The sequence below is a fragment of the Silurus aristotelis genome, assembly GCF_946808225.1.
Source record: "Silurus aristotelis genome assembly, chromosome: 4".
NCBI classification, from domain to species: Eukaryota; Metazoa; Chordata; class Actinopteri; order Siluriformes; family Siluridae; genus Silurus; species Silurus aristotelis.
In genome coordinates this window covers 31,661,472-31,688,169 of record NC_139577.1, presented here as the reverse complement: position 1 = coordinate 31,688,169, position 26,698 = coordinate 31,661,472, and the positions used below count along the sequence as shown (strand labels likewise).

General features: G+C 38.1%; 2 protein-coding genes across 2 annotated transcripts; both read right to left on the bottom strand.

Moving 5' to 3' along the window:
- Positions 1-256: 256 nt before the first annotated feature.
- Positions 257-5,174, bottom strand: LOC310725620 (uncharacterized protein). The gene is made up of 2 exons (XM_083540615.1): positions 4,897-5,174; positions 257-2,332 (listed from the first exon to the last, which is right to left on the bottom strand). The coding sequence occupies exons 1-2, from the start codon at positions 4,993-4,995 to the stop codon at positions 1,232-1,234; spliced, it is 1,200 nt and encodes a 399-aa protein (XP_083396741.1). The 5' UTR covers positions 4,996-5,174; the 3' UTR covers positions 257-1,231.
- A 3,190-nt stretch (positions 5,175-8,364) lies between these two features.
- On the bottom strand, positions 8,365-12,407 carry LOC310724563 (uncharacterized protein). The gene is made up of 2 exons (XM_083538786.1): positions 12,187-12,407; positions 8,365-10,000 (listed from the first exon to the last, which is right to left on the bottom strand). The coding sequence occupies exons 1-2, from the start codon at positions 12,292-12,294 to the stop codon at positions 8,903-8,905; spliced, it is 1,206 nt and encodes a 401-aa protein (XP_083394912.1). The 5' UTR covers positions 12,295-12,407; the 3' UTR covers positions 8,365-8,902.
- Positions 12,408-26,698: the final 14,291 nt, after the last annotated feature.

Here is a 26,698-nt window from a genome sequence, read left to right as displayed (position 1 = left end):
TTTAATTTTTTCTCAAAAGGAAACTAATTACTTGTTTATTTTAAGAGACCCGTCTTATGTTTCTTTTATATTTAGTATTGCTCTTTAATAAAGAAAAAGTACCTATGTTTCGATTCCTCAATTAAAAGATAGCTACAGCCCCAATTTATTTATTTATTTATATATATATATATATATATATATATATATATATATATATATATAGAGAGAGAGAGAGAGAGAGAGAGAGAGAGAGAGAGAGGGAGAGAGAGGGAGAGAGAGGGAGGGAGGTCTTTTTTTTTTTTTAAGTTGGAAAGAAGTAAAAAGGGATATAAATCGGTTCCTTTTGCCACTTAATCCTCTTTATATACACTTTAGATCCAACTCATCCAACAGAAAAAAAAGATAATTTACCATGTCTGTGTATAAACCGATTTTGGAATCCTTTGTTCTGTACTGTATTTTGCACTAATTCGCATAAACTCATGCTCAAGTCAAACAATCTTTCAAAGCTATAGACAGAGTCCTGCATTTACAAGACAGCAAAAGCTGAAGACGCTCTGTTTCTCTTTATACTTTTTTTGCTAGTCATTTTGTTCTGCATGAGCCTTTTATGGAGATCTGTTAGGAAGCAAATCAGCTGTACCTTCAAAATTCCCAGGGTTTCCTGAGTGAATACTGTTTGTCAACTTTTTATAATTGGGTGCATCTGACATTTTTGTTCATTTGGGCCTCCAATTTTTAAAATGCTCCTGCAAGCTACTAGAAGACGAATATTATAAAGTCCAACCATCGGAACAATAGTTTAGAACAGAAACGGTTTCTGTAACGAGATATAACTGCGTACATCATTCGAAAACGAACAAAAGCCGCTAATCAAAACGGATTAGTTCATGATAACGGATTGCGCTAAAACTTTTGAACGGGTTGTAAATGAACGGTTACACTGTGATGCATTATATACCCTGTACAACGTTTAAAATCAAGTCACTGAACGTATAAAAGTGTTTGAATGACCCCTCCATTGTTCACATGTGAAAAATAGTCCGGAATCCTCTGGTTTGCGATGTTCGGTTAGAAGCTTGTGTCTGTACCAGGTCTTCGGTAAGTAGGTTACGTTTAGTTTAAGATAGTCATTTGATATATGACACGTGATTAACGTGAACGAGACCCACGCTGTGAGCATACGCCTTCGGTTCCGTGTAAATGAGCCAGGTTTTTTTCTTAATAAGCCAACACACACGTACTGAACTCATCCCACACTGAGTTGCTGCTTGTCTGCTGCGTGAATGCGCTGGTGCGTCTTGAAGGATCTGTGCTGTTTAAAGCTCTTCCCGCACTGCGTACAGCGGTACGGCCTGTCTCCGGTGTGAATGCGCTGGTGAGTCCTCAAATGGCTTAACTCTCGGAAACTCATCCCGCACTGCGAGCAGTAATGCGGCTTCTCTTTCGTGTGAATGCGCTGGTGCGTTTTTAAGTGGCTCAGTTCCCGGAAACTCATGCCGCACTGGGAGCAGTAATATGGCTTTCCTCCGGCGTGGATGCGCTGGTGCGTTTTTAAGTGACTCAGCTCACGAAAACTCATGCCGCACTCCGAGCAGTAGTGCGACTTATCCCCCGAGTGGATGCGCTGGTGCGTTTTCAAGTGACTCAACTCGCGGAAGCTCATTCCGCATTGCGAGCAATAGTGCGGTTTCTCTCTGGTGTGAATGCGCTGGTGCGTTTTCAAGTGACTCAGCTCGCGGAAACTCATCCCGCACTGTGCGCAGAAATGCGGCCTCTCTCCCGTGTGAACGAGCTGGTGGTTTTTTAGAGTGGGCAATTCTCTAAAACCCTTTCCGCACTGAACGCAGCAGAAGAGCTGCTCTCCCGTGTGAACGCGGTGGTGGCTTTTTAGATTGCTGTGCCGCGTAAAGCTCTTGCCGCACTGCGCGCAGTAATACGGCTTCTCCCCGTTGTGAATGAGCTGGTGCCGCTTGAAGGAACTCTGCAGCGTGAAACTCTTCCCGCATGGCGAGCACCGGTACGGCTTCTCCCCCGTGTGGCTGCGCTCGTGGTTCTTAAACGGACTGTGACGCGTAAAACTCTTGCCGCACTGCGAGCACACGTACGGCTTCTCTCCCGTGTGAGTGCGCTGGTGCTTCTTGAGGTTGCTTTTTTGGATGAACGTCTTCCCACACTGCGAGCACTGATGGGGCTTTTCTCCCGTATGGATTAGATGGTGTTGTTTCAGGTGACCCTTTCGGGAAAAACCCTTTCCGCACAGCGAGCAGTAGTAAATTATTTCCTTGCCCGGTTCAGCCCCGATCCCTTCGGTTTGGGTGTGCTGGAAACCTGATGAGGACATTTCACTCTGGAGGGAGAAAAGAAATGTTACAGTTGATTTAGAGTTGATTTATGAACCAGATTTCAGTCTTTAATCCACCATTTCTGGTGCAGGTTCCAGGCGTGACTAGAGAAGGGGTTTGACGCCAGAAAAATTCGGCTTCACCCCTGGCCCTAAAAACTCACCAGAGTAAAACCCTAGAACCAACGGCAGTAGGGATCAGGTAGGGGTGTGCGATATATATCTATATAAATATTGTCTACAATCATATCTTAATAGTTGTTTTAACAATGAAATGATCGAGTATTTCGCAAAAACCAAACCAAACACACCTACACAGTGCACGCATATATTACGTGATGTCTAGTGGCGTGCATTCATTCACTGCATTTAGTCTTTAAGAATGCATTTAGAACATTTTCAAGATTCGGTGCAGAAAATGTGTACATTTATATCATTTCAAATAGTTCACCGATAACAAAAAGTGCAATTTTTTTCTCCCAAAATCAGCATTATTACAAATGTTATATTAATTTTATGACAAACAAACTTTCTTTCGGCTTCTCCCATTAGGGGTCGCCACAGCGGACCATCCGCATGTTTGATTTGACACGTTTTTACGCTGGATGCCGATTTATCCGGGTTTGGGACCGGCACTAAGGCTTGTGCAACCCTAATGGCTGGGGTTGGTTCCCTGACCGGGGATCGAACCCGGGCCGCAGCGGTGAGAGCGCCGCATCCTAACCACTAGACCACCAGGGAACTTAATATTAATTTTATACAACAGTTAAAAAAAAAAACTAGTTCATTTTAAGAGACTAAGTTTTAGACACCACGGTGCCTGTTTTAGCTCGATTTTATTTCAAACAAAGCCACAGCACTGTTTTGTGTCTTAGCAAAATGATGGTATTTCGTTCAGGAATGAATCACTTGTTTAAAAGATTTGGTTCAATCACAATGACTCATTCTCCTATTCGTAGCGATTTTTTTCCCCCATCTCTCCACCGATGAGATCCGAGTCACTGAACTCATGCGGAGCTTAATATTTGATGAGCTTTGAGACTTTTACATATCGATAAAACTTTTGCATTGCAGTGACAGTTTCAGCACAATGACCACCTGGTAACCATTTGCTTACACCGCACTTATAGTTACAGTGTGCGTTTTTCTGCCTTTGTCCGGGGGAGGTAACGTTCATCAGGGAGGTCGAGACGAACAGGCGTGCGTGCGTGTGTTTGTGTGTGTGTGTGTTTTCAACATAATTGTTAAGTATAAAAATAAATTATAATAATAATTGTCTAATCAGTCTAACTGACTGATTAAATGTAAGCATTTGACTCAAAAGATGATGCACACCTTTAGAAAAGGTAAAAAAAAATGCCCATAAAATGTACAAATCTATTTAAACTTGTTGGAAAAGTTTAATTTCTGTCACGGATGTGAACTGATCACCGAACAATATGAAGAAAATCAAAAATTGTAGGAGGCAGCTGTTCATGGTGGTCCTAAGGGTACCAGCACAATAACACACTCGGCAAAATATTGTCTAATTATCGTTAACGATAAAATCCAAAAAAGTTTCCGGAAATCATTTTTGGTCGATATAGCACACCCCTAGGGTCAGGGAAATCTATTCTCACCAGTACATTATCTACTACTTTAACATCTACAGTACCTGTTGCAAACAGGGAAAAGAATACAAAATGTCTGAGAGAGTAGTTCAACAAAAGTCTACAGAAAATCATACCTTCTATTGATAGAATCTTATATAATCTTCTAGGGAAGTGGTAGGTCTGGGGTTCAAACCTCAGTATCACCAACATCCCACTATTGGGCCCTTAAGCGAGGCCCTTGAGCGAGGCCCTTAGCCCCCTGTGCTCCGATGTATCCTGTCTGACCTGCGCTTTGACCCCAGCATCCTAACATTGCTGGAATTTGCAAAGAAAGCATGTGGAAAGGAAAAAGAATGGATGAAGTGATTTGGCAGGAAATGCTCAACGCCAGGCTTTGATCAGAGGCTCGAATGAGCAAACTATAAGTCAAGAAGGTGTACAAGGATCAGAAAAGGGGGCTCAGCCAAAGCAACTTGTGATCACCACCACTCAGGAATAAAAACCCCTTGACATGAGTCTCCCATGTTTCCTAAGTCTTGTGGAATCTTGCAGCTGGTTTGATAACCCCAGTGCTGCTCGAGATGCGGGTCTGAAACCAGAACACGGTATCAGGAGACCAGGTTGCAATCATAATTACAAATACAAAAAATACACCAATAATAAAGGAGGCACATCATCATCATGTTCCTCATATTGCATTAAGAATCAGTTATATGGGAATGTAAATACATCTTTAAAACACGTATTTAATATTATTTTTATCTATCTAGCTCAGGTTTCAGATCATTTATGCCCAGGGAAAGATTGTCCCAACCAGAATTACAAAACTATCACGACTTTATACATAATATACTATATGATTATATGACATCCGATTCTGATAAGGTGTAAAGACGATTTTTTTTGCATTTACCGTCATAAATATATAACTTTAAGTAAGCATTGTTTGGATTTTGATCTGTATTACAGTGAACTCACCTCGATCGAGCTTGTGTTTACATCTTCGCTGTCTACAGACTCGTCTTTTCCTTGGTTCTCGAGTTTAGCTGAATTCTCAGATTTGCAAATGTTCGCCATTATATATACATAATTATATATATTATTTATAATATATATATATATATATATATATATATATATTATTCTGCCTTTAAATTGTATAAGAATTTCTGCGGTAGTCTGTTTGTTTTAAGTAAATACAGTGTTCAGTAGCAGGGCAGAGTTTCAGCAGCAGGGCGCCGCCATGTTGAATCTCACGACCTCTCGCGAGATTTCAGGATTCCGAGCTCCAGGAAGCGACCCATGACTGTACAATGAGGGGGAACTCGTATTATTAAACTTATTTAAATACCAAATGGAACATTTTCCCATTAAGAAGCCACTTCTATCACTAAGGAGCTAATTAGGAAGACAAAAATGTTACACCAACTTTACTTTTTCCTATAAGTAGTTCTCATATACTGTATGTTTTCATATAAGCGATATACAGTACCAGTCAAAAGTTTGGACACAGTGCTATTTAATGTGTTTTCCTTATTTTTTATTGCTTTCAACATTCTATATTAATACTGATGACACCAAAATTACAAAACCATGTCACCTGAAATGGTTTCCCAGACATATTTAGGAGTTCCCAGAGGAGTTAAGTGCTTGTTGGGTGCTTTTTATTCACACTCCAGTCCAACTCAATTCCAAACCCCCTCAGATGGATTCATATCGGGTGATTGTGGAGGCCAGGTCAATTGACAATTTAATTTCACCACTCTCCTTAAACAGGTAGTTCTTACATAACCCAGGGGTGTGTTGGGGTCATAGTCCTATTAGATAACGGATGATGATCCCACTAAGCTCAAACCAAACGAGATGGCATGTACCTGCAAAATGCTGTGACAGTGACAAGCTATGCCAGTTTAATGTGCCCTCAAACTTTCACAGTGAGAACCACACAATCAGGAACTGTCCATTTACCCTCTGTATGTCTAACGGTCAAAAATCTCAGATTTAGACTCATCAGATTAAAGGAAAAGTTTTCCACTGATCAAATGTCCATCTCTTGTGTTTCCTGGCCCAAACAAGTCTCTTCGGTTTGTCATTCTTCAGAATTAGTCCATAGTGTTTTTTTTGCTGCAGTTCGGCCACAAGTCTTTCCTACTTGTATGGAGAAGTGATGGGATTGAAATAATAATAATTTAAAAAAAGTAAAGAAAAATAAGAAGCAGCTCCATGTCTTTTATTAGAGGTCACTAAATAGCTGTATTAGGCACTGAACATTGAAATAGTAAAATACTGTACAATAAATTCTATTGTTTCTCAATGTACATGTAATACAATGTACAAGTTTCACTGTACTAGAAGTTGAAAAACTGAATTAGTCAAGCAGATTAATAAATTAATTATTCATTAAGAAAAATATTAATGAATAAATAAATGTGACTTTCTAATCTGCTTAACTAATGCCTGTGCAGTGGAGGAACGTGGTAGTTATTTCTTTTTCATTAAGAAACGACTTCTCCTGCTTTAGTTTCTCACATTTTGTCAAGTGAGAAACCATGGCAACATTAATTATAATATATTGCTTGGTATAATGCAACATTTATTGTCAGCCCATGGCCTTCAATCCAGTTTGATTTTAATAGGAAAAAGTTTGGGCACCTCTACTTTTTAAGATTTTAAAAATCATTGCATTCTGTTTTAATCTAAAACAGAGCATCCCCATTTTGTTTGTTTAGAATTGTGGTTGTACTACCAATACTACTACAACTAATAATAATATTGGAAAAATTTGCAAATTAGATTATAAACAATACACTAATGATAAACAGCAGATGAAATCCTACTTAATACTTCTAAAAAAAACAAAGCAGAATCACTACTGGTTCAGAAAATCAAATATGTATTTTGTGCAGGATATTTTGTATAGATTGATAGATTGAATAGAATTAAGCATTTGTGTATATTTTGGAATACGGTACACAGTCTAAAAATCAAAAAAATGATCAATGAATAACTGACATAACACATTTTGGTCATTTCCTCTTTAGTAAATGATTCCTGATAATAAAGCAGATCATAATGAAATGCAAGAAACAATGACAGCCTGCAGTGCATGTAGTATAAATATAACAAACTATTCAAAAAGTTTGTATTTATGTTGCATTATTTCTTTTTTCTTTATTGGTTTAAGACACAGGTTTCCTGTGATCCTGAAGGGTAAGAGGTAGGTCAAGTTACATCATGACCCTCTTCTGTTTTAGCACCGAGGTGGTGAAATGAAGTTCCATTAGATGTCCGTACAAATGAGTCAATGGCTTCCATCCTCAAACGATGGGTGAAGACTTACCTCTTCCTAAAACTTGTTAACTAGTTTATCATCCCTGTTTGTTATATGTATATAAAAAAGTGCTATAATTCCTCTTAACTTTTGGGCTGATTGTTTCCTTTGTCTGCAACCTCATAACCCAGTTTTGATGTATTCATAGGTAGAGACTTGAAAAGCACTTTTGTACTGCTAAATGCCATAAATGTAAGTACTTGCTGTTCTATAAAATGCATGTTTGCCAACATTTAACACAAGTTTGACCTCAGGAAAGACTATTCAAGAGAGTTAAACTCAAATATCCAGGACCGATCATGTCACTCAAATCAGGACCACCACTGGGAAGCTGGGTCTGAAGATCAAGGACACATCAGGTACTGCTTTTCAGCAGAAAGCCCTCATAAGGTTTACACTTCGTTGTGTACAGGTAGTCCCCGGTGGTTCAAATTATGATTTTTTGATGTTACGATGACGATAGCAATACAGCAAAATTGTGAAAATATAAATATTTTGCATGGGAGGCAAAAGTAGCAGCATACGATACTTTGGGACGCTGCGAGGATGTACAAATCTCATGCCTTGTGAGATGCCTTATTCTCGCTAGCGGTCACCAGGGTTCACCTGTCTGTGTTAGAGTGCGTATTTTTTTCTGTATTTTCGATGTTGCAAAGCCCAGTTTTTACAGTGGCCGAGAAGTGCAAAACAAATCCAAAATCAAAATAACAAATCCGAAATCAAAAAAACACATCCAAACACAAATGAACAACCAAGAAAACAAAACAAATTGAAAAACAAATGAACAAATCAGAAATCAAATGGGGAAAAAAAAAATAATAAGCCGAAAACAAATGAATAAATCCGAAAACAAAATCAATCTGAAAACATTAACAAATCCGAAAACACAATAACAATTCAGACAAACCGGAAAACGTAGGTATAGTTTGTGAATAAAATACTTACTGCTCATTGGAGAGACATCTGTCATTCAAGAGATACAGAAAGTGGGAGATTGATTCTTTTTATAAAATTTATAAGTATGTTTCTTGTATGTGCAAAGTTCTGCACTTACGTAAAAAAAAAAATTATAAATCCAATAGTGCAACTTGAAATATTTTTACACACGATTTTATTTTTCACACAATATTTTTAAACTTTCATCTGTCTTGAATGACAGCTGCCTCGTCCTATGAGTGGAATTCCATTCACAAACTATACCTATATCCTATAGCCATGTTTGAAGTGTTAGTGTTTTCTGATTTGTGCAAATTTTCAGATTTGTTTGTGTTATTCGATTAACGTGTGTTTTGGTTTTGGTAATGTGTTTTGGGGGTTTGTTCATTTGTTGTCGGATGTGTGCATTTTTGTTGCACTTCTCGGCCACCGTAAATTTTAGCTCGTCTTTTTCCTTTTTACGGCGTCGCCAGACACTGTAACAGAGTGCACCGATTAGTCTCATCAGTACAGGTGCCCTTCTTACCGCACATTTCCTCCAGCTCTGTACTCCGCTCGCGATCCACCGCTCTTCCCCTGCCACATACGTATATACTGTAACGTTTATACAGTACGGTAATGAAAATTGCTGTTTTGCTAAATTATGTATTGTAATTTGTTATAGTTTTATATAGAATTTACAATATACTTCCCCATACTGATCTGTTGTCTAGCTGGTCAGGGGCTCCCTGTATAAATTATAGGGGGAAAACCTTTGAGATTTAATTTCTTGTACCAAAAAAAAAAAGATTCTTTTTTAATTACGCCGACACAGAAACGTTTCACACACTCGGAGCAGAAGTGCGGTTTAGCGCCGGCGTGTTGTGTAAAGCTCGTCCCACACAGTGAGCAGTGGTAACGCTTGTGCTCAGTGTGAACACACTGGTGCTTTTCGAAAGCTCTGTATTCCGTAAAGCTCTTTTCGCACTGCGAGCAGGAATGTGGCTTCTCTCCAGTGTGAGTGCGCTGATGTGTTTTGAAGGTGCTCGATTTCCGGAAACTCTTCCCACATTGGGAGCGTTGGTGCGTCCCTTCTCTCGTGTGAACGCGCTGATGCGTTTGGAAACGGCTCAGTTGTTGGAAACTCATCCCCCAATGTGAGCAAGAATGCGGTTTTTTTACCGCATGGGTAAGCTGGTGGTGTTTCAGAGTGCTATATTGGGAAAAACTCTTCCCACATTGCGAGCATTGGTGGAGCTTCCCGTTATGAACGTGCTGGTGGTTTTGTAAACTGCTGCGGAGCGTGAAACTCTTGCCGCATTGCGAGCAGAGGTACGGCTTCTCTCCGGTGTGAACGCGCTGATGGTTTTTGAACGTGCTGTGACGCGTGAAACGTTTCCCACACCGCGCGCAGTAGAACGGCTTCACTCCGGAGTGGATGCGGCGGTGGTTGTTAAAAGTGCTTTGTAGCGTGAAGCTCTTCCCGCACTCCTGGCAGTGATACGGCTTCTCCCCCGTGTGGATGCGTTGGTGGTTTTTGAACGTGCTCTGCAGCGTGAAACTCTTCCCGCACTGCGAACACTCGTGCGGCTTCTCCCTGCTATGAGTGCGCTGGTGGTTTTTAAGATTGCTCTGCTGCGAAAATGTCTTCCCGCACTGCGGGCACCGATGAGGCTTTTCTCCGGTGTGGATCAGATGGTGTTGCTTCAGATGGCCCTTTCGAGTAAAGCTCTTACCACACAGCGAGCAGTAGTACTTTCGCTCCGTGTCCATCTCGGGACTGATCTCACCGTGATCGTTTTTTGCGTAAAGGGAACCAGATGCGGCCGTTTCACTCTGCAGGAAAAAAAGAGACAGAAATAACTGTTAGGTCGTACTGGACATGGATTTCAGCTGTATTACCCATGTGGTAGGCCAAAATTAACACATGATCAAATGGTCAGAAATTCAAATCTCAGCCTTGCCAAGCTACCACTCCTGGGCCCCTGAGCAGGGCCCTTTTCCACTCAAATGCTCCGTTGTATAAATTAGAGGTCAACACGATTAATCAGCACAGATAGCTACTAGAACTATCTGCAAAAATCCATACCGATAGTTTTTTCCGGGTTGCGTTATATAGAAGCCTCTAAAGGCGAAACTCTAAAGCCACGTGCTGTATGATTAAAGTGTCTTTTTTTATTAATTCTGCATGTTTTTATTAATTTTGAGTGTTACTTTTTCTTTCTAAAACTGCGTTTTACTGCCACGTTAAATTAGTTTTTAAAAATCTAAGATTCTGAGAAAAAAAGTTGTAGCACTGAGTATAAAGTCGCAGCTCTACAAGAATAAAGTCAATTTCCTTAATCATCAGCCTCATAGTTGCTTGCGAAACAACATTCCTCTTTAAACAGCACGCAGACATAACTTTGGATATACTTCAGACTGCACAAAAGAGGCAATTTCCTCAATATATGTCAAAACATTTTGTTATGAATAAATGAAGTATCCTACTTAACTGCTTCATGTACTAATTTACCCTTGCTGATGCGATAAGTTAAAAGAGTTCAATCCTAACCTAAAGTAGGATTTAATCAAATCCTCCACCTCCATTTAATGCAAAATAGCAAAACGTTTCTCACAATTCTGTGATTATTCTCATATTGCGACAAATCTTTTTTTTACATGCAACTTAAACGCCATCATATTGTTCCAGTTAAAATGTCTTTTATTTTCCTCAATATTTCTTAACATAATAAAAAAAAGAAATTACTAAACAAATTATCATTTTTATTATTCAGTACTGAGTTTTAATGTTTTGCATTTTTATAATAAAGTTCAGTGCTATTTTATGTTGTGTTATGTTTGTTTGTTTCTTTATCCAGTGTCTATTTAAAAAAACTATCGGTTTATTAATTGGTTTATATATACACATACATATATACATACATACATACATACATATACACACACACACACAAACACACCGGCAGGTACGATCCAACCTAGCCCTGTGAAAGCCACTATCGGTCGACATCTAGTATGAATGAGACAAACGTAAGTCGCTCTGGATAATTGCGTCTGCCAAATGTAATGTAATAAAGCTGGCTCACAAGAAAGCCTACAAACAGTCTGCTTTACACAACCTGTCCAAGAGCATGAGTTACTGGAACCATGTCCTGTAGTCTTTTTAGACTAGCAAAAACTTGCTCAGCATGTGTGGAGACCCTCTGGTAAAGAGAAAAAAATTGGGTCCTGCCTACAGTGAAGCATGGTGGTGGTAGCATCATGGTCTGGGGCTGCATGAGAGCTTCTGGTACTGGAGAGCTGCAGTTCGTTGAGGGAAACATGGATTAAAACATGTACTGTGTCATTCTGAAGAAGTTTTCCAACACGTAAATGACCCCAAACACACAGCCAAGGTGACAACTGCCTTGAAGCTGAAAGTGAATTCAATGCACAGGAGGATTAAGGGAGCGCTAGATAACAACACTTTGGACACAATTTTGACATGTTTAGTACAAAATACTTGCCTTTTGTTTGTACTTAAATATGACTTCAAGGATTAATAATAATAATTAAAATACTAAATGCAGAAGAAGAGGGTGGCACCAAATGGCCATGACACTGTGAAGCAAAGCGGGGTAAGAGCCTTGCTCAAGGGCCCAACAGTGGTAGCTCAGCATTGGTGGGGTTATTCTACTTTCTCTGGTATGCGTAATATGATTCGTAGTATAATGACTTTATTCTAAAATGAATAGTCAAAATCACACAATTCCTCTATTTTCAAAGCCACCAGCCTTCAGTGGGTCATTTATACAAGGCATCCAAATAATATTTGCTATATAATTATTTAGAAGGAATATTTATTTCAAGGATTACAGAATACAATGTATATGCATGTATGTGCCTTATATGCATGTATTTCCTTAAAACGACACACAATATGTACAGACATATTCTACACACACTGATATTTGATCCAAAACTAATAGATCATCTGGCCACTCTGTGTGTATCCACTTCAGGGATTGTAATAAACTCACCTGGACCGAGTCCTTGTTTACATCCTCCAGGTATTCCTCTTGTTTCTCTGCTTTAAATGAATCCCTGCAACTTTCGGCCATTCTATATTCTACAAAGCAATTGTCCATAATAATTATAATAATTTCTCATGTTCTTTGACCTGTTGGAGATTTGCGGAAGTTTTCAATGCACAGTTTTTAGAAGAAAAATAAGTTTCAGCAGCAGGACGCCGCCATGTTGAATCTCACCTTTTCTCGCGAGATTTAAGATTCAGAGCACCAATGAATACACGTGTTAACGTGCAGCACCTTTCTAACTTAGGGTTCTTTTAATTCGGATTTTTTAAGCATATTAAATATATTAAATTTTAAATACATCGTGGAATCATAAAATACTACTACTACTACTACTACTAATAATAATAATAATAATAATAATAGTAATATAATAAAAAATAACAATAGAATTATTGAAAGAAATAATATAGATAGATATAATATTAATAATATTAATAATAATAATAATAACAATAGTAGTAATATAATAAATAATAATAATCTAATTATTGATAGAAATAATATAGATAGATATAATATTAATAATAATAATAATAATAATAATAATAATAATAATAATAATAATAATAATAGTAGTAGTAGTAGTAATATAATAAAAAATAATAATAGAATTATTGATAGAAATAATATAGATAGATATAATATTAATAATAATAATAATAATAATAATAATAATAATAATAATAATAATAATAATAGTAGTAGTAGTAATATAATAAAAAATAATAATAGAATTATTGATAGAAATAATATAGATAGATATAATATATATACACATACATTATTGTATAATTGTATATTATTGTAAAAATTACTGTATTATTAATATAATAATAGTTATATAATAAAAAAATAATTATATATATATATATATATATATATATATATATATATATATATATATATATATATATATATATATATATATATATAGCTAATGAAAATTGATTTGCTGTCTGTGTGAACCAAAAAAAAATGGAAAAATCAATTATCTGTACCATATTAAATCGCATACAATCATATTGCATTGCATCGCCTCTCGTTGATTCTCATTCAATTGGAACAAATTAAAATCGCACTGCATCGCATTTGGATGAATCGTATCGCATCGTATCAGTAGCTGCTTCATATGTATCTTTAATGTATCGTATCGTTGGCTATGCTTTGAGATGTGAATCGCATTACCTCAGTTATAGAGATGCACATCCCTACCCCTACATCCCACACTTTCCAGCAGTAATACGGCTTCATTCCTGGGTGGATGCGCTGGTGGTATGTTAAATTAGTCTGTTCTGTAAAACTCCTGTGAACATTGATATGGCTTCTCTCCTATATGAATCCGCAGGTGTTTTTTTTAAATCGCTCTGTTGGATAAAACTCTTCCCGAGCACTGATGCGACGTTTCTCCTCTCTGAATGCGCTGGTTGTTTTTTGAGATTGCTTTGCTCTCTGAAAGTCTTTCCGAACTGCGTGCAGTGATGCGGCTTTTCTCCCTATATGGATTAGATGGTGTCACTAAAGGTGACCCTTTGTGGTAAAACTCTTTCCACACAGCGAGCAGTAATGCGTTCGTGCCTTGCCCATTTATGTATCACTCTCTCCATGATGGTTCTTAGAACAAAGTGGACCAGATGATGACATTTTATCAGAATAAGAAACACTGGTGTTAAGTGATCTGTTCGATGTACAGGTTAAAACGTTGTGGTTTGCAGTAGCTACTTCGGCAATCTAGCGAAGCGAGCGAATTGTGCTGAGTTTACATGTATTTGCGTATCTGCATCACCACAACACTATCTCTTGTGAGTTTTATTTCACCACCTTTACCCAAATGATCTATCCTATCAAACCAAATAAGAATAGATCTGTACAGTGCTTATTAGTGTCTCATAGAAATAAAATAATGCCCGGCATAAAACCTCCTTCACTAAATCACTTCACTTATTCGGCTTTCCTGCCTTCACCAGCTCTATGACACTTACCTTGGTTTACTAACTCCATCTATAAAGCCCTGTGTAAGCAAAAATGTGGGAGTAACATGTGATAGCCACCTTACTTGAACCTGAAACAGATAGCAACCTGCACTCAAACACTCTCAATTTCAATTTCAAAGCACCACCCATATTATATTATAGTTATATTATAACTGTTTACATGCTGTCCATTGCTGTTGTTGCTGTTTTGCACAACACTGTGCATATGTTTACAAGTGCACTCTTGATTACAGTTCTCTTTTTGCACAATGAACTGTATAACACATTATATATACTGGTCAGTGCTGTTTCGTGTCATGTATTCTCTGTTCATCTTTTGTCTTGCACCGTATGCACACAATGCACTTTATGTGGTGAGGACAACTCACTGTAGTCCTTAGCTCTATGTTGTGTGATGTAGCACTATACTGTTAATGTAGCACCAGGTTTCGGGAGAAACGTTGTCTCAATCCTTTTTCTTACACTCCAGTGCTCGTGTTAGTTCTCACTCTCCAGTGTTCTGTAAGACTATAATCACACTCTTGATGTCACCCAAATGAGGATGGTTCCCCTTTTGAGTCTGGTTCCCCTCGAAGTCTCTTCCTCATAACATCTAAGGGAGTTTTTCCTGGTCACAGTCGCCACGGCTGCTCATCAGGGATAAACACACATCGTTCACCTTGACTGTTGATTTCTGTAAAGCTGCGTTGAGACAATGTCTGTTGTGAAAAGCGCTATAGAAATAAACTTGACTTGACTTGACTTTAACTCAGAATACTTTTAAAAAGTGTCTTTATTGGAATGCAGTGTGCACTGGTTTCCAGCAGTCATCCCTAAACAGGTTAAAGTTGTTTCAAAATGCTACTGATCATTTTCTGAGTAATACACATAAAATACAACCCCTGTTTAGCTATCGCTGCACTGGTTTCCAGTCATTTTAAATTCGATTTTGAAGTTTGTATGTTTGTCTATAAAGCTCCAGATAATTCAGTTAGCATATAACTCCATTTATTTTCTACTGGACAATCAGGAGCAAAGCATTGCAAAATCTCCGTAGGTTATGCACAGGAAACAGAAGTGTTGTTTGTTCTTTTATTGCGTAATTTCCATAGACGATACACAATGCAATAGTGAATTTTTTTTGTTGAAATCTTTATATTATTGTTGCAATAATTATGGGAGTCACATGACAAAAGAACTAATGAAGATATGAGAGGTGAGGTGACAATTCTGTTTATTAAAATTATCATATTATATTTTCATTATTGCAACTATAGTTAAAGTTGGTGTATGTAGACGTGTTGGCAGATCTGCTTATTGAAAATGTAACATTTAATTTTATTTATGGACCGGGTCGCGGGGGCAGTAGTCTAAGCAGAGATGCCCAGACTTCCCTCTCCCTAGACACTTCTTCCAGCTCTTCCAGGGAAAAACCGAGGCGTTCCCAGGCCAGCCGGGAGACATAGTCTCTCCAGCGTGTCCTAGGTCTTCCCCAGGGTCTCCTCCCAGTGGGACACGCCCGGAACACCTTCCCGGGAAGGCGTCCAGGAAGCGGGAGAAGATGAGATGAGATGAGATGAGAATTTTATTTATGGAATGAAATAAACTGAATGACAAAAAAAAAGATTTCAATGAAGTTTCAAAGAACCAAGTTGCTAAAATGCTACATGCTGCGGAACACAGAAGATGTGCAAGTATATTTATTACGGAAAATTGTCATGTAATACAGGAACAGATGGATATAAATGCAGTTCTGCAGTGTTCGTTCGAATCCGAATCATGGTCAATTAAGATGCAGTGTTCAAACAAACAGCCTTAACGAGGGGAAATGAGAGCAAAAAAGCCAGAAATAACAACTAAGTATCAGTGAGAGTATCATGGCTTGGTGATATTCACAGGATGCTTATTACTGAGAGTCGTTTATTTAATGAGTGTGTGTAGACCTACAAACTCAGCTACAGCTCCCTGGATGTTTTAATGCCTCCTTAAAGATGTGCTAAGGAAAATTCTAGAAAAGGTTTGCGATTGCGTATATAACCCCATTTCCATAAACACCTTGACGCAAAATGTGAATAAAAATAGAAAGCAATGATTTTCTTATCTCATAAATCAATATTCTATACTCAATCAAATATATCAAATGTTTAACCTGAGAATACATGTGTTTTTAATGAAAAAATAAGGTCAATTTAAATTTGGATGCAACACATCTCGAAAAAGTAATAGAGAGTGTGTTAGAGAAGTGAAGAAAAGAGTGCAGGCAGGGTGGAGTGGGTGGAGAAGAGTGATAGCAGGAGTGATCTGTGATAGAAGAGTATCTGTGAGAATGAAAGGGAAAGTTTATAGGACTGTGGTGAGACCTGAGATGTTTTAGGTTTAGAGAGAGTGGCATTGAGTAAAAGACAGGAGGTGGAGCTGGAGGTAGCAGAGCTGAAGATGTTGAGGTTTTCGTTGGGAGTGACGACGATGGACAGGATTAGAAACAACGATTGTGATGTTTGGACATGTGCAGAGGAGGGACATGGGGTATATCAGTAGGAGAATGCTGAGGATGGAGCCACCAGGAAGGAGGAAAAAAGGAAGAACAAGGAGGAGGTTTATGGATGTGGTGAGGGAAGACATGCAGGAAGTTGGTGTAAAAGAGGCAGATGTAGAGGACAGGGGGGGTTGTGGAGACGGATGATCCGCCGTGGCGCCCCCTAATGGGAGCAGCCGAAAGAAGAAGAAGAAGAAGTAAATAGTAAATAGTAAAATAGTAAATAGTAAAATATTATTATATTATTATTAGTATTAATAGTAAAAAAGACACACACACACACACACACACACACACACACGTACACACACACACACACACACACACACACACACACACACACACACACACACACACACATTAAAACGTATGCCAACCTGTGCAGTTGCATGCTTGCCAAAAAATATGCTTACATCACACTTTCCCACAGTGCTCTTCTTCGTCTGCAAACACACATACACAAACAAACACACACACACACACACACACACACACACACACACACACACACACACACACACACACACACTTAAGCCCTTGTAGAAATTCCCGCCTACTTCAATTCACCTCGTTCTCTGCTCTTGTGTGACTCGGATCCTCGCCTTGACATAAATGTAATTCGTGACTGTACTTCGGTAGCTTTTACCCGTAACTGTACTTTACTGAAGTATGTCCATTATCAATGGCTTTTCTTCGGTCTGAATGAGATTTTGTGTTTTTTAATTCAATTAAAAGCTGTGCAAAACTCTTTCCATATTGTGAGCAGTTATATGGCTTGTTTTCTGTGTGAACATGCAAGAAAAAATCACTTTTATAAGCCACTTTTCCAAATGCTAATAATGTAACTGTAAATAATCGATCATTGCCTCCACATGTCTTAATTTTCCATAAAAATGAGCATATGGTAAATCAGAGTCGCAATATCACAATATTTATGAATTAATTAAAGTGTGTGATAGGGGAAGGGGTGACTAGGTGGACATTAGACTTTATTTAAATTGACTATTCCACTTATGCAGGATTTTATATACAGCTGGCTCGATACCACTTTTTCAAGTCCGATACGATAACGATACCACAACCTTGAAAATCTGCTGATACCGATCTAATACCGTCTTCTTCATCTTTCATTATACTCAAACAGTGCTACAACAAATTTCTACTCAGCTAAGGGAAGAAATGCAGAGCTCACAACAAGACTCAGTTCAACAGCAAGCAGAACATTTAGAGAGGAATAAATGATGAAGAAACTCCAGACTCGAACTTACCACAACACCGGTGGCTGCAATATGTTTGATTTTTTGGAAGTAGTTAAAAAAGAAGGTTTTGGGTTCATGATCATTTGAATAGAAATCAATCAGTGTTTGACTCATTAATATCGTTCTATTAATAGATCAGTGTGCTGAGAGTCTTTTTCACATGAACTGAGTCATATCAAGTTTATTTCTTTAGCGTTTTTCACAACAGACATTGCCTCAAAGCAGCTTTACAGAGTTTAACAGTTAAGGTAAATGGTGTGTATTTATCCCTGATGAGCAGCCATGGTGACTGTGGCGATGAAAAACTCCCTTAGATGTTATGAGGAAGGAACCTTGAGAGGAACCAGACTCAAAAGGGAACCCATCCTCATTTGGGTGACATCAAAAGTGTACACTGGAGAGTGAGAACTAACATGAGCACTGGAATGTAAGATTATGAGTAATGTTCTTTCTACAGTCTTTCACAGTCATTATGGTTATAAAACTAGGAGCTACTAAGCAACTCATAAAATAGCTCCACATTTGTGATCATCACAGAACCAACACCAGCTTCTCCGTACCAGAGCCTTTAAACGCTCCAGAAGGTCCAATGTCAAAACTCCACATATGAAGTGGGATCCAATTCGCGCTGGTACGTCTCTAGATGGTTCGGCATGTTTGTGGGAATCTACTTCTTTAAAGGTCCACAATCTTTATAAGGTGGGATGTGACTGGGGCTGGAGCAACCTCAGGATGCCTCAGGATGGGGAGGGAAAGAGAAGCAGTGGAGAGGAATTGGCGTAGCTGCATGATATTAACAGCACAAGTTGATAATGTGCATGTGATCAGATGCTCTGGAGCACAAGGTTATGATGTGTGATGTATGTTATGTGTAGGCTTTGCTAAAAAGATAAGTTTTTAATCTGCACTTAAACTGGGAGAGTGTGTCTTTGTGTCAACTGAGTTGATAAAGCAAAGAGTCTTTTTACATAAATGATGATACGAACATTATAGCCATAATAAATCAGCGTACGTTGAATACTTAATTACATTTGAAGGCAAATACTTTTGTACTTTTACTCAAGTGAGCTTTTAAAGGGGCACTTTTACTTTTACTGCACTCATATTTTACTGAGTGGATCTCCACTTTAACTCGACTACATGCTTTGTGTACTTCATCCACCACTGGACCTACACTAGGAACAGTGCCATGACCTTCTCCTGAGTAAAATTTCGCTGATGTTTTCTATACTTTGAGTAAAACTCTTCCCACAGTGTGAGCAGTACTACAGCGTTAGATGTAGTTTGAGATGAAGTCTAGGGCTTTTCTTTAATGTGAATGAGCGATACGCAGGACTGCTTCTCTCTGGTGTGAATTTGTTCGTGTCTTTTCACAGAAAAGCTATTAGTAAAAGCCATGTCACACTCAGTGATACGGCTTCTTTGCCGTGTGAATGAGCTTGTGTTTTTTCAAACTGCTTTGATGTGTAAAACCTTTCCCACACTGAAAGCAGTAATAGGGCTTTTCTCCGGTGTGAGTACGCTGGTGTATTTTTAAAGGCGTTAAATCTGTAAAACGTTTCCCGCCCTGTTTGCAGGGGTACGGCTTCTCACCGGTGTGTTTTTCTTGGTAAAGCTCTTCTTACAGTGTGAGCACCGGTACAGCTTTTCTCGGTTGTGAATGAGCTGGTGTGTCCAGGTTGTCCGCCCGCTGTGTAAAACTCTTTTCACATCGTAAGCACTGATAGGGCTTCTTACCCGTGTGGTTGCGCTGATGCTCCCTTAAGGTACCCAGTTCTAAAAATCTCTTACCGCACTGCGCACAATAATGTGGTCTCTCTCTCCTGTATGAGTGAGCTGGTGCCTTTTAAAACTCCTTTGCTGTATAAAATTCTTGCCACACTGCCAACAATAATGAGGTTTCTCTCCAGAGTGAACTCGTTCATGCGTCCGGAGATCGGAACTGGTAGTAAAAGCCTTCTCGCACCCTGAGCAAGGATACGGTTTCAGTCCGATGTGAGCGAGTCGGTGATTCCTGAGACTTCTCTTATGGAAAACTCTTCCTGCACTGCTTGCACTGGTGAGGTTTTTCTCCCATGTGAACGCACTGGTGCCTTTTAAAACTACACCAGTGCTTCCAGCACTGTAAACTGATACGGTTTCTCTCCTGTCTGTTTGCCAGCAAGTGAACATTTTGTCCTCAAAGTTTGACAAATTGTAATGTCTAGATGACTTGGTCAGAGCATCTCCAAAACTGCAGCTCTTGTGGGCTGTTCCAAGGAAGGAACAGTGGTGAACCAGTGACAGGTTCATGGGCGGCCGAAGCTCATTGATGCACGTGGGAAGCAAAGGCTGGTCCGTGTGGTCCGATCCAACAGACGAATTCCTGTAGCTGGAAGTTCATGCTTTTAATGCTTGATAAGTCATAACTGTTTTAGCAGCAAAAGGGGGATCAACACAATATTAGGCAGGAGGCCATAATGTTATGCCTGATCACTGTGTCTCTTAATTGATTGCTCTGCAGGTGCAACATAATAACTTTTTCAGCACTGTCGAATTTTTTCCTTATTAACGAAAGTTAGTAATAAATATATATCTATGTGATACTTATTAATGTGTATATAAAACAGTGGCTTCTCTCCTGTGTGAATGTGTTCATGTGTTCTGAGTTTAGAAATGATAAAGTAGGGACAGGACTTCAATCATATGTGAGTAAATTGGTGCTTTCTGACACTATGTTAAAAACGATGCATTGAGATACAAATGCTAACTTTAATCCGATGCACACTTTTTTTTTAATATTGATGCATCACATCGTTAAATTTTATGCCGATGCACCGATGCAAATTGCTAAATCTTACCATTCCATATATTACTGTATTTATTTATCTAACGCACGTGGTCAGAATAACAACAGTTACACTGTTAGTTATGAAACTATTTGATACCATCTCGTATTTGTTTTATTATTATCATCATCATTAACATCATCAGTGGTGGGCCGTGAATTTTACACCCAGTGGTGTCCCACCTGAATTAATTCACCTGTTAACAGAGGTGGCAAAAGTACACACATCTTTTACTTACGTAGAAGTACAGATACTCATGTTTTAAAATACTCGGGTAAAAGTTGAAGTACTGATTTTACTTTTTTACTTAAGTGAAAGTAAAGAAGTCTTGGCTCTGACATGTACTTCAGTAAAAAGTAGTTATTACTTCTACCTGTTTTAGCTGTTAACTAGACCTCACATCATATTAATATTTGACACAGACAGACAGACAGACAGACAGACAGACAGACAGACAGACAGACAGACAGACAGACAGATAGATAGATAGATAGATAGATAGATAGATAGATAGATAGATAGATAGATAGATAGATAGATAGATAGATAGATAGATAGATAGATAGAACATTTTCATTGCCTAGTACAGGTACACAGCAACGAAATGCAGTTTGGCATCTACCAGAAGTGCAAATAGTACAGATAAATATGTAGCATATGTACAGCATGTGATATGTATGTAAGCATATGTACAGTGATTAAATATAAAGGCTATAACAGTGCAGAAATGTGTGGACATCATTAAGAGCCTTTGCTATGTTTCCACACGGACAGTTAATGAGGTGATACCGGAGAAACTGCACCTCTTCAAGTCAAGAAGCTTTTATATACTGTATATAATCATAGACATTTTACAGATTTGAATGATGTATTGTTTTTATCTGTATGATCAATAAACACAGTAATTTATGTTCGTGTCACCATATTGATTGGAAAAACAAACAAATAGCCACCTAAAGGATTGATTGTGTGAATCATGGTGGATTTGGTGTTTGATTTGAGACTTTGTGCAAAAACAAAACAAAAGTTTACTGTTTAAAATAATTTATTCTGTGGAGTTTATTTATTTATTTTATATCTAAGTAAAGAAGGGACGTCGTGAATAAGTGTATGTTTTGCTGGAGGTTTTAATTTCGCCTCTTTTATATTTAGTTATTTATTTATGTATTTATACTTTTTATAAAAATGGTAAAAACAGAAATGCGCGCTGAATTGATAGCGTGTTAATAACATCTAGTGCCGTTTACAATAATTTTAAATTTATATATTAATACAAAACTAATTAAAAATGTTGTTACCTAATGAATGTATCCAGGCTGAACATCCACATACAGAACACAAGTAGAGAAAAGATGATGATCATGAATGTGTCTGTTCTCAGTCATGTTCTCATCACTGACTCCCTCTGTCTCATCCACATTAACCCCAAACTTCTTACTGCCTTCTGCCCTGCTGATTCTTATCTCCGTAAAGAATGAGGGTCAGGACTTTATACACCAGCGGATTGAAAAAGATGTGCAGTAACAGGAAATCGGTTGTTCGGCTGAAATCGGCGCGCAGTGAAAAGAAAAATTTGATATTTCACCAAATCAATGGATTAAAACTAAAGTAACGAATCGGTTTTGCAAATGTAAGAAGTAAAAAGTCCAGATATTTGTGTAAAAATGTAATGAGTAAAAGTAAAAAGTTAAAAAATAAATAGTGGAGTAAAATACTGATACCGGAAAAATCTACTTAAGTACAGTAACGAAGTATTTGTACTCCGTTACTTCCCCCCTCTGCCTCTAAATAGCATCATTATGATGCCACGTCTATAGAAACCATCAATATTATAGAGAAAGGCAGTATAACAGAGTGCTACATCACAGACATTACTAAAGCAAGAAACCAAATGAACACAACAAAGCAATTCTCTTTTCACTGCAGCCACAGCCACAGCACGCATACATCATCTCTAGTAGAAGTACCGATATTAACTTTATAAAATGACTGTTGGGTTTACCTGCATTTTTTTGTGTATTTTTTTTCAGTGCATTACGGTTTTCCGGGGGATTTAAAATCAAGACAAATTTGTTTTTGTGTACATTTTACAGGAAAGAAAACACCAAAGTATATTTTACTAGTGGATGTGAAATTAATATTTATGATAATTATTATTATTATTATTATTATTTGTCATGCAGTAGAAGAATGTGTTCAGATGTTTCTAGGTGATTACATTTTTTTCTAAATTTCTATCTAAATTGCTTATTGATGATGTGAAGGCATTTAATCCCGTCTGAATCAGATGCCTCCCCTTTACCGCTCTTTCCAATAAAGGTTGCCAGATGTTATTTACTGCTTTTCAGATGTTGCATCATTCTGTAGCACATCTCGGTTTTGCCTTTGAAATAGCTCTTTTCAATGAAAAGAGTTAATGTCTAATGTTAACATCTAATGGGTGTTAATGGGGGGGGGGGGGGGGGGGGGCTGTGCGGAATTCTTCCAATATGGCAGGATTTTCTCTGCTGACAGATTCTCCACCTTTTCTAGATTCTTGTGTTGTATTTCGTTTGCTGTGCACTTTAACAAAGACTTTGGCTGACTTTTTGGCCTATTTATTGATTTACTTATTTATTCAAATTCTTAAATCTAACGTCAGAACGTCTAGACTCTAACTTGTTTTAAATATACAAGAGGACCAAGGCACAGAATAATTCAACATCACAGAACTTAATAGTCATCAACCAATTATCTTTACCCCATTTTTAATTGGAATGTTGTAAGTGGACACCTGGACTTATTTGCTCAATATAAAATATCCAAAGCAATCAGTGACTGGTTGCATTTCTCCCTTTGGCTTGTCTATTTTCTGTCCATCCCAGGCAGGCTGTTGCCCCAAGTATTTTGCCAGCACACTTTCTGCCAAAGGTGATTTGAAAACTCCACAACATATTCTATGTACCCAAGTCTCCACCACATTTTCTTTCGGCTTCTCCCAATAGGGGGCGCCACAGCGGATCATCCGTATTCATGATCCGCATGTTTGATTTGGCACGTTTTTACGCTGGATGCCCTTCCTAACGCAACCCTCCCCAATTATCCAGGCTTGGGATCGGCACTAAGAGTGCACTGGCTTGTGTAACCCTAATGGCTGGGGTTGGTCCACTGAACGGGAATTGAACCCGGGCCGCAGCGGTGAGAGCGCCGCATCCTAACCACTAGACCACCAGGGAACTTAAGTCTCCACCTCCTTCGTTTTTTCAAAACTGAATTTCCTTAAAAGTGAATCATAAGCCACGCAATTTCAGAGATGTACAGAGAGACCTGCTCAAGATGATGACTAAATAGTCTCAGATCGTTTGGGATATGGTTTTTTGTTGTTGTTGTTTTTGAGAACCATATAACTTGGGTCTATGAACATAATGCTATAAACATAATCACTTGCTATAAACATAATCACTTCTTTTTACTTTGTTTGCAGTGTATACCGCATTTCACTCTCTTGTCCACAAAGCCCTTTCATCATTATGCAAACATCTTCCCTCATTCATTTCTACCTGATCAAATATATCATTAATGACATTAAATAATATTATACACACTGCCTTACAGTGTTCCACTTTCAATTTGATATGAGCTAGAATATGAATAAAAAGTCAAAATACCTAATATTTAATGCCCCAAAATGTACTCTTACTAAACCTCTTCTGACGTATATTATACACGTGTGTTTCCTTGTGTCTTTGCATCTTTGCCAGACATATATATATTTTGTAATATATGTAATATAAAGCCAATTTTATTGTCATATTCTATCGTACCACACTGAGCAGTAATACACTCTTGTCCAGGGTGAATAAATTGGATAATTAAGTCAATTACAAAATATATAAATTATTTTTACTATTCTAAGCAAATTAATTGTGACCAATTAATTAATTGTGACCTCTTTATTTAATTTGTATGCCTATATACACATTATATACATATACCAGCTCCTTCCAAAGGTGTACAACCCATACTAAGATGAGAGCATGCACTTACACACAACACACACACACACACAAACTCATTTCACATTGCAATATCATTACACCGATGCTTTTTATGTGAATGTTTCTTATTTATTTAAACAAATAAAGATGTGGATGTTCTTACTTAAATACTGCTACTAAAGACCTAAAACACGATTGTAAAATGTTTAACCAGAAGTTACTTAAAAAGTTACTTAACAATGATGTCACTTAACATTACAGAACCATATACAAATGATGTGTAATGTTATAATAAACACATATTACATCATATCGGATTAATATAATAAAAACTGATCATGAGATGTACAGTCATTTCAATCATATTTGAAGTTAAAAGATTACAGTAGCATTTTTAGTCTGTAGCATTCGATCTTGTTTGTAGGATCGTCCAGACACTCACATGACCCTCACATGGCTTTTTATTGTCAATTACTGAAAGAACATATACAAAAACTAAAGTACAAAATATTCCAAAAAAACCTGTGTAGGTATTTTAATATATAGCTCAGTTGCCTATGCAGACAGTTCTAAATGGTTCTAATGGTTTGTTTTTCATAAAAGGGAAACATTTGTAGATGACTGTAAATGAGCGTTCTTTGATATTACATCAAATCATTCAAACTCTTCATTTTGAACACTTTCTTCACACACTGTAAGCAGTGACACAGTTTGTCCCTTGTGTCGATTCTTTAGGGTCTCTTTAAGTATCTATTATAAAAATCCTTTTAAATTATGAAGAGCAATGTGACTTCTTTTTTGAGTGAACACGGAGGTGTTGTTTTAGAGTATTCTGTCGTGCAAAACTTTTCCCGCACTGTGAACAGCTATGCGGCTTCTCTCCCGTGTGAACGAGCATGTGTTGTTTCAGAGTATTCGTTCGTGCAAAACTCATTCCACACTGTGTACAGTAATGCAGCTTCTCTCCTGTGTGAAGGCGCTGGTGGAATTTGAGATTTTTCGGGTGGACAAAACTTTTACCACATTCTGAACATTGAACTGGTTTGTCCCCTGTGTGAATACGCATGTGGTCTTTGAGGCTAGTTCGGTGGGCGAAACTCTTCCCGCATTGTGAGCAATCATATGGTTTCTCCCCCGTGTGAACGCGCTGGTGGTTTATGAGAGTTGATTGGCGAGCAAAAGTCTTCCCGCACTCCATACAATAATATGGTTTCTGTCCCTTGTGAAGGATCTGGTGTTCTTTTAAACCTGAAAGGTGGGCAAAAGACTTCCCACACTGTGAGCAGTGATATGGTTTCTCTCCTGTGTGGATGTGCAGGTGGTCTTTTAGAGTGCTCTGGTGGGAAAAACTCACCCCGCATTGTGAGCAGTGATATGGTTTTTCTCCTGTATGAGTCCGTTTGTGGTTGTTTAGAGTTTTCTTTATCCTAAAATTCTTCCCACATTGTGAGCAGTGATACGGTTTATCTCCTGTGTGAATGCTCTTGTGTTCCTCTAGTGCTTGTCGTTTGGCAAAGCCTTTCCCACACTGTGAGCAGTAGTGTTTTTTCTCCTTGGCCATTTCTGCATACAGGTCTCTTAGAGAACTTAACTAGAAAACTGGAAAAGTAGAAAGAAAAAACAGAATGTTAAAATCTTAGAATGTTTTGCCCCACAAATATGCATTTTAGGTGCCTGGTCATAATGTGTCTGACAATCGCACCTGGTCTTTAAATCCCTCAAACGCACACCATGACAACACTATGATACTAATATTCACTGTTGGACAGTAATGAAGTAAATGTAATGCGTTGCTGTACTTAAGTAGGTTTTTTTTCGCATCTGAATTTTACTGAAATATTTCCATTTGGGGAGAATTTTACTTTTACTTCATTACGTACTTACG

Excerpts from the sequence above, each read along its gene's own strand:
- LOC310725620 (XM_083540615.1), bottom strand. The coding sequence starts at position 4,995 with ATGGCGAACATTTGCAAATCTGAGAATTCAGCTAAACTCGAGAACCAA. Across the intron at positions 2,333-4,896 it reads TAAACACAAGCTCGATCGAG|AGTGAAATGTCCTCATCAGG; the intron begins GTGAGTTCACTG and ends TTCTCCCTCCAG.
- LOC310724563 (XM_083538786.1), bottom strand. The coding sequence starts at position 12,294 with ATGGACAATTGCTTTGTAGAATATAGAATGGCCGAAAGTTGCAGGGAT. Across the intron at positions 10,001-12,186 it reads TAAACAAGGACTCGGTCCAG|AGTGAAACGGCCGCATCTGG; the intron begins GTGAGTTTATTA and ends TTTTTCCTGCAG.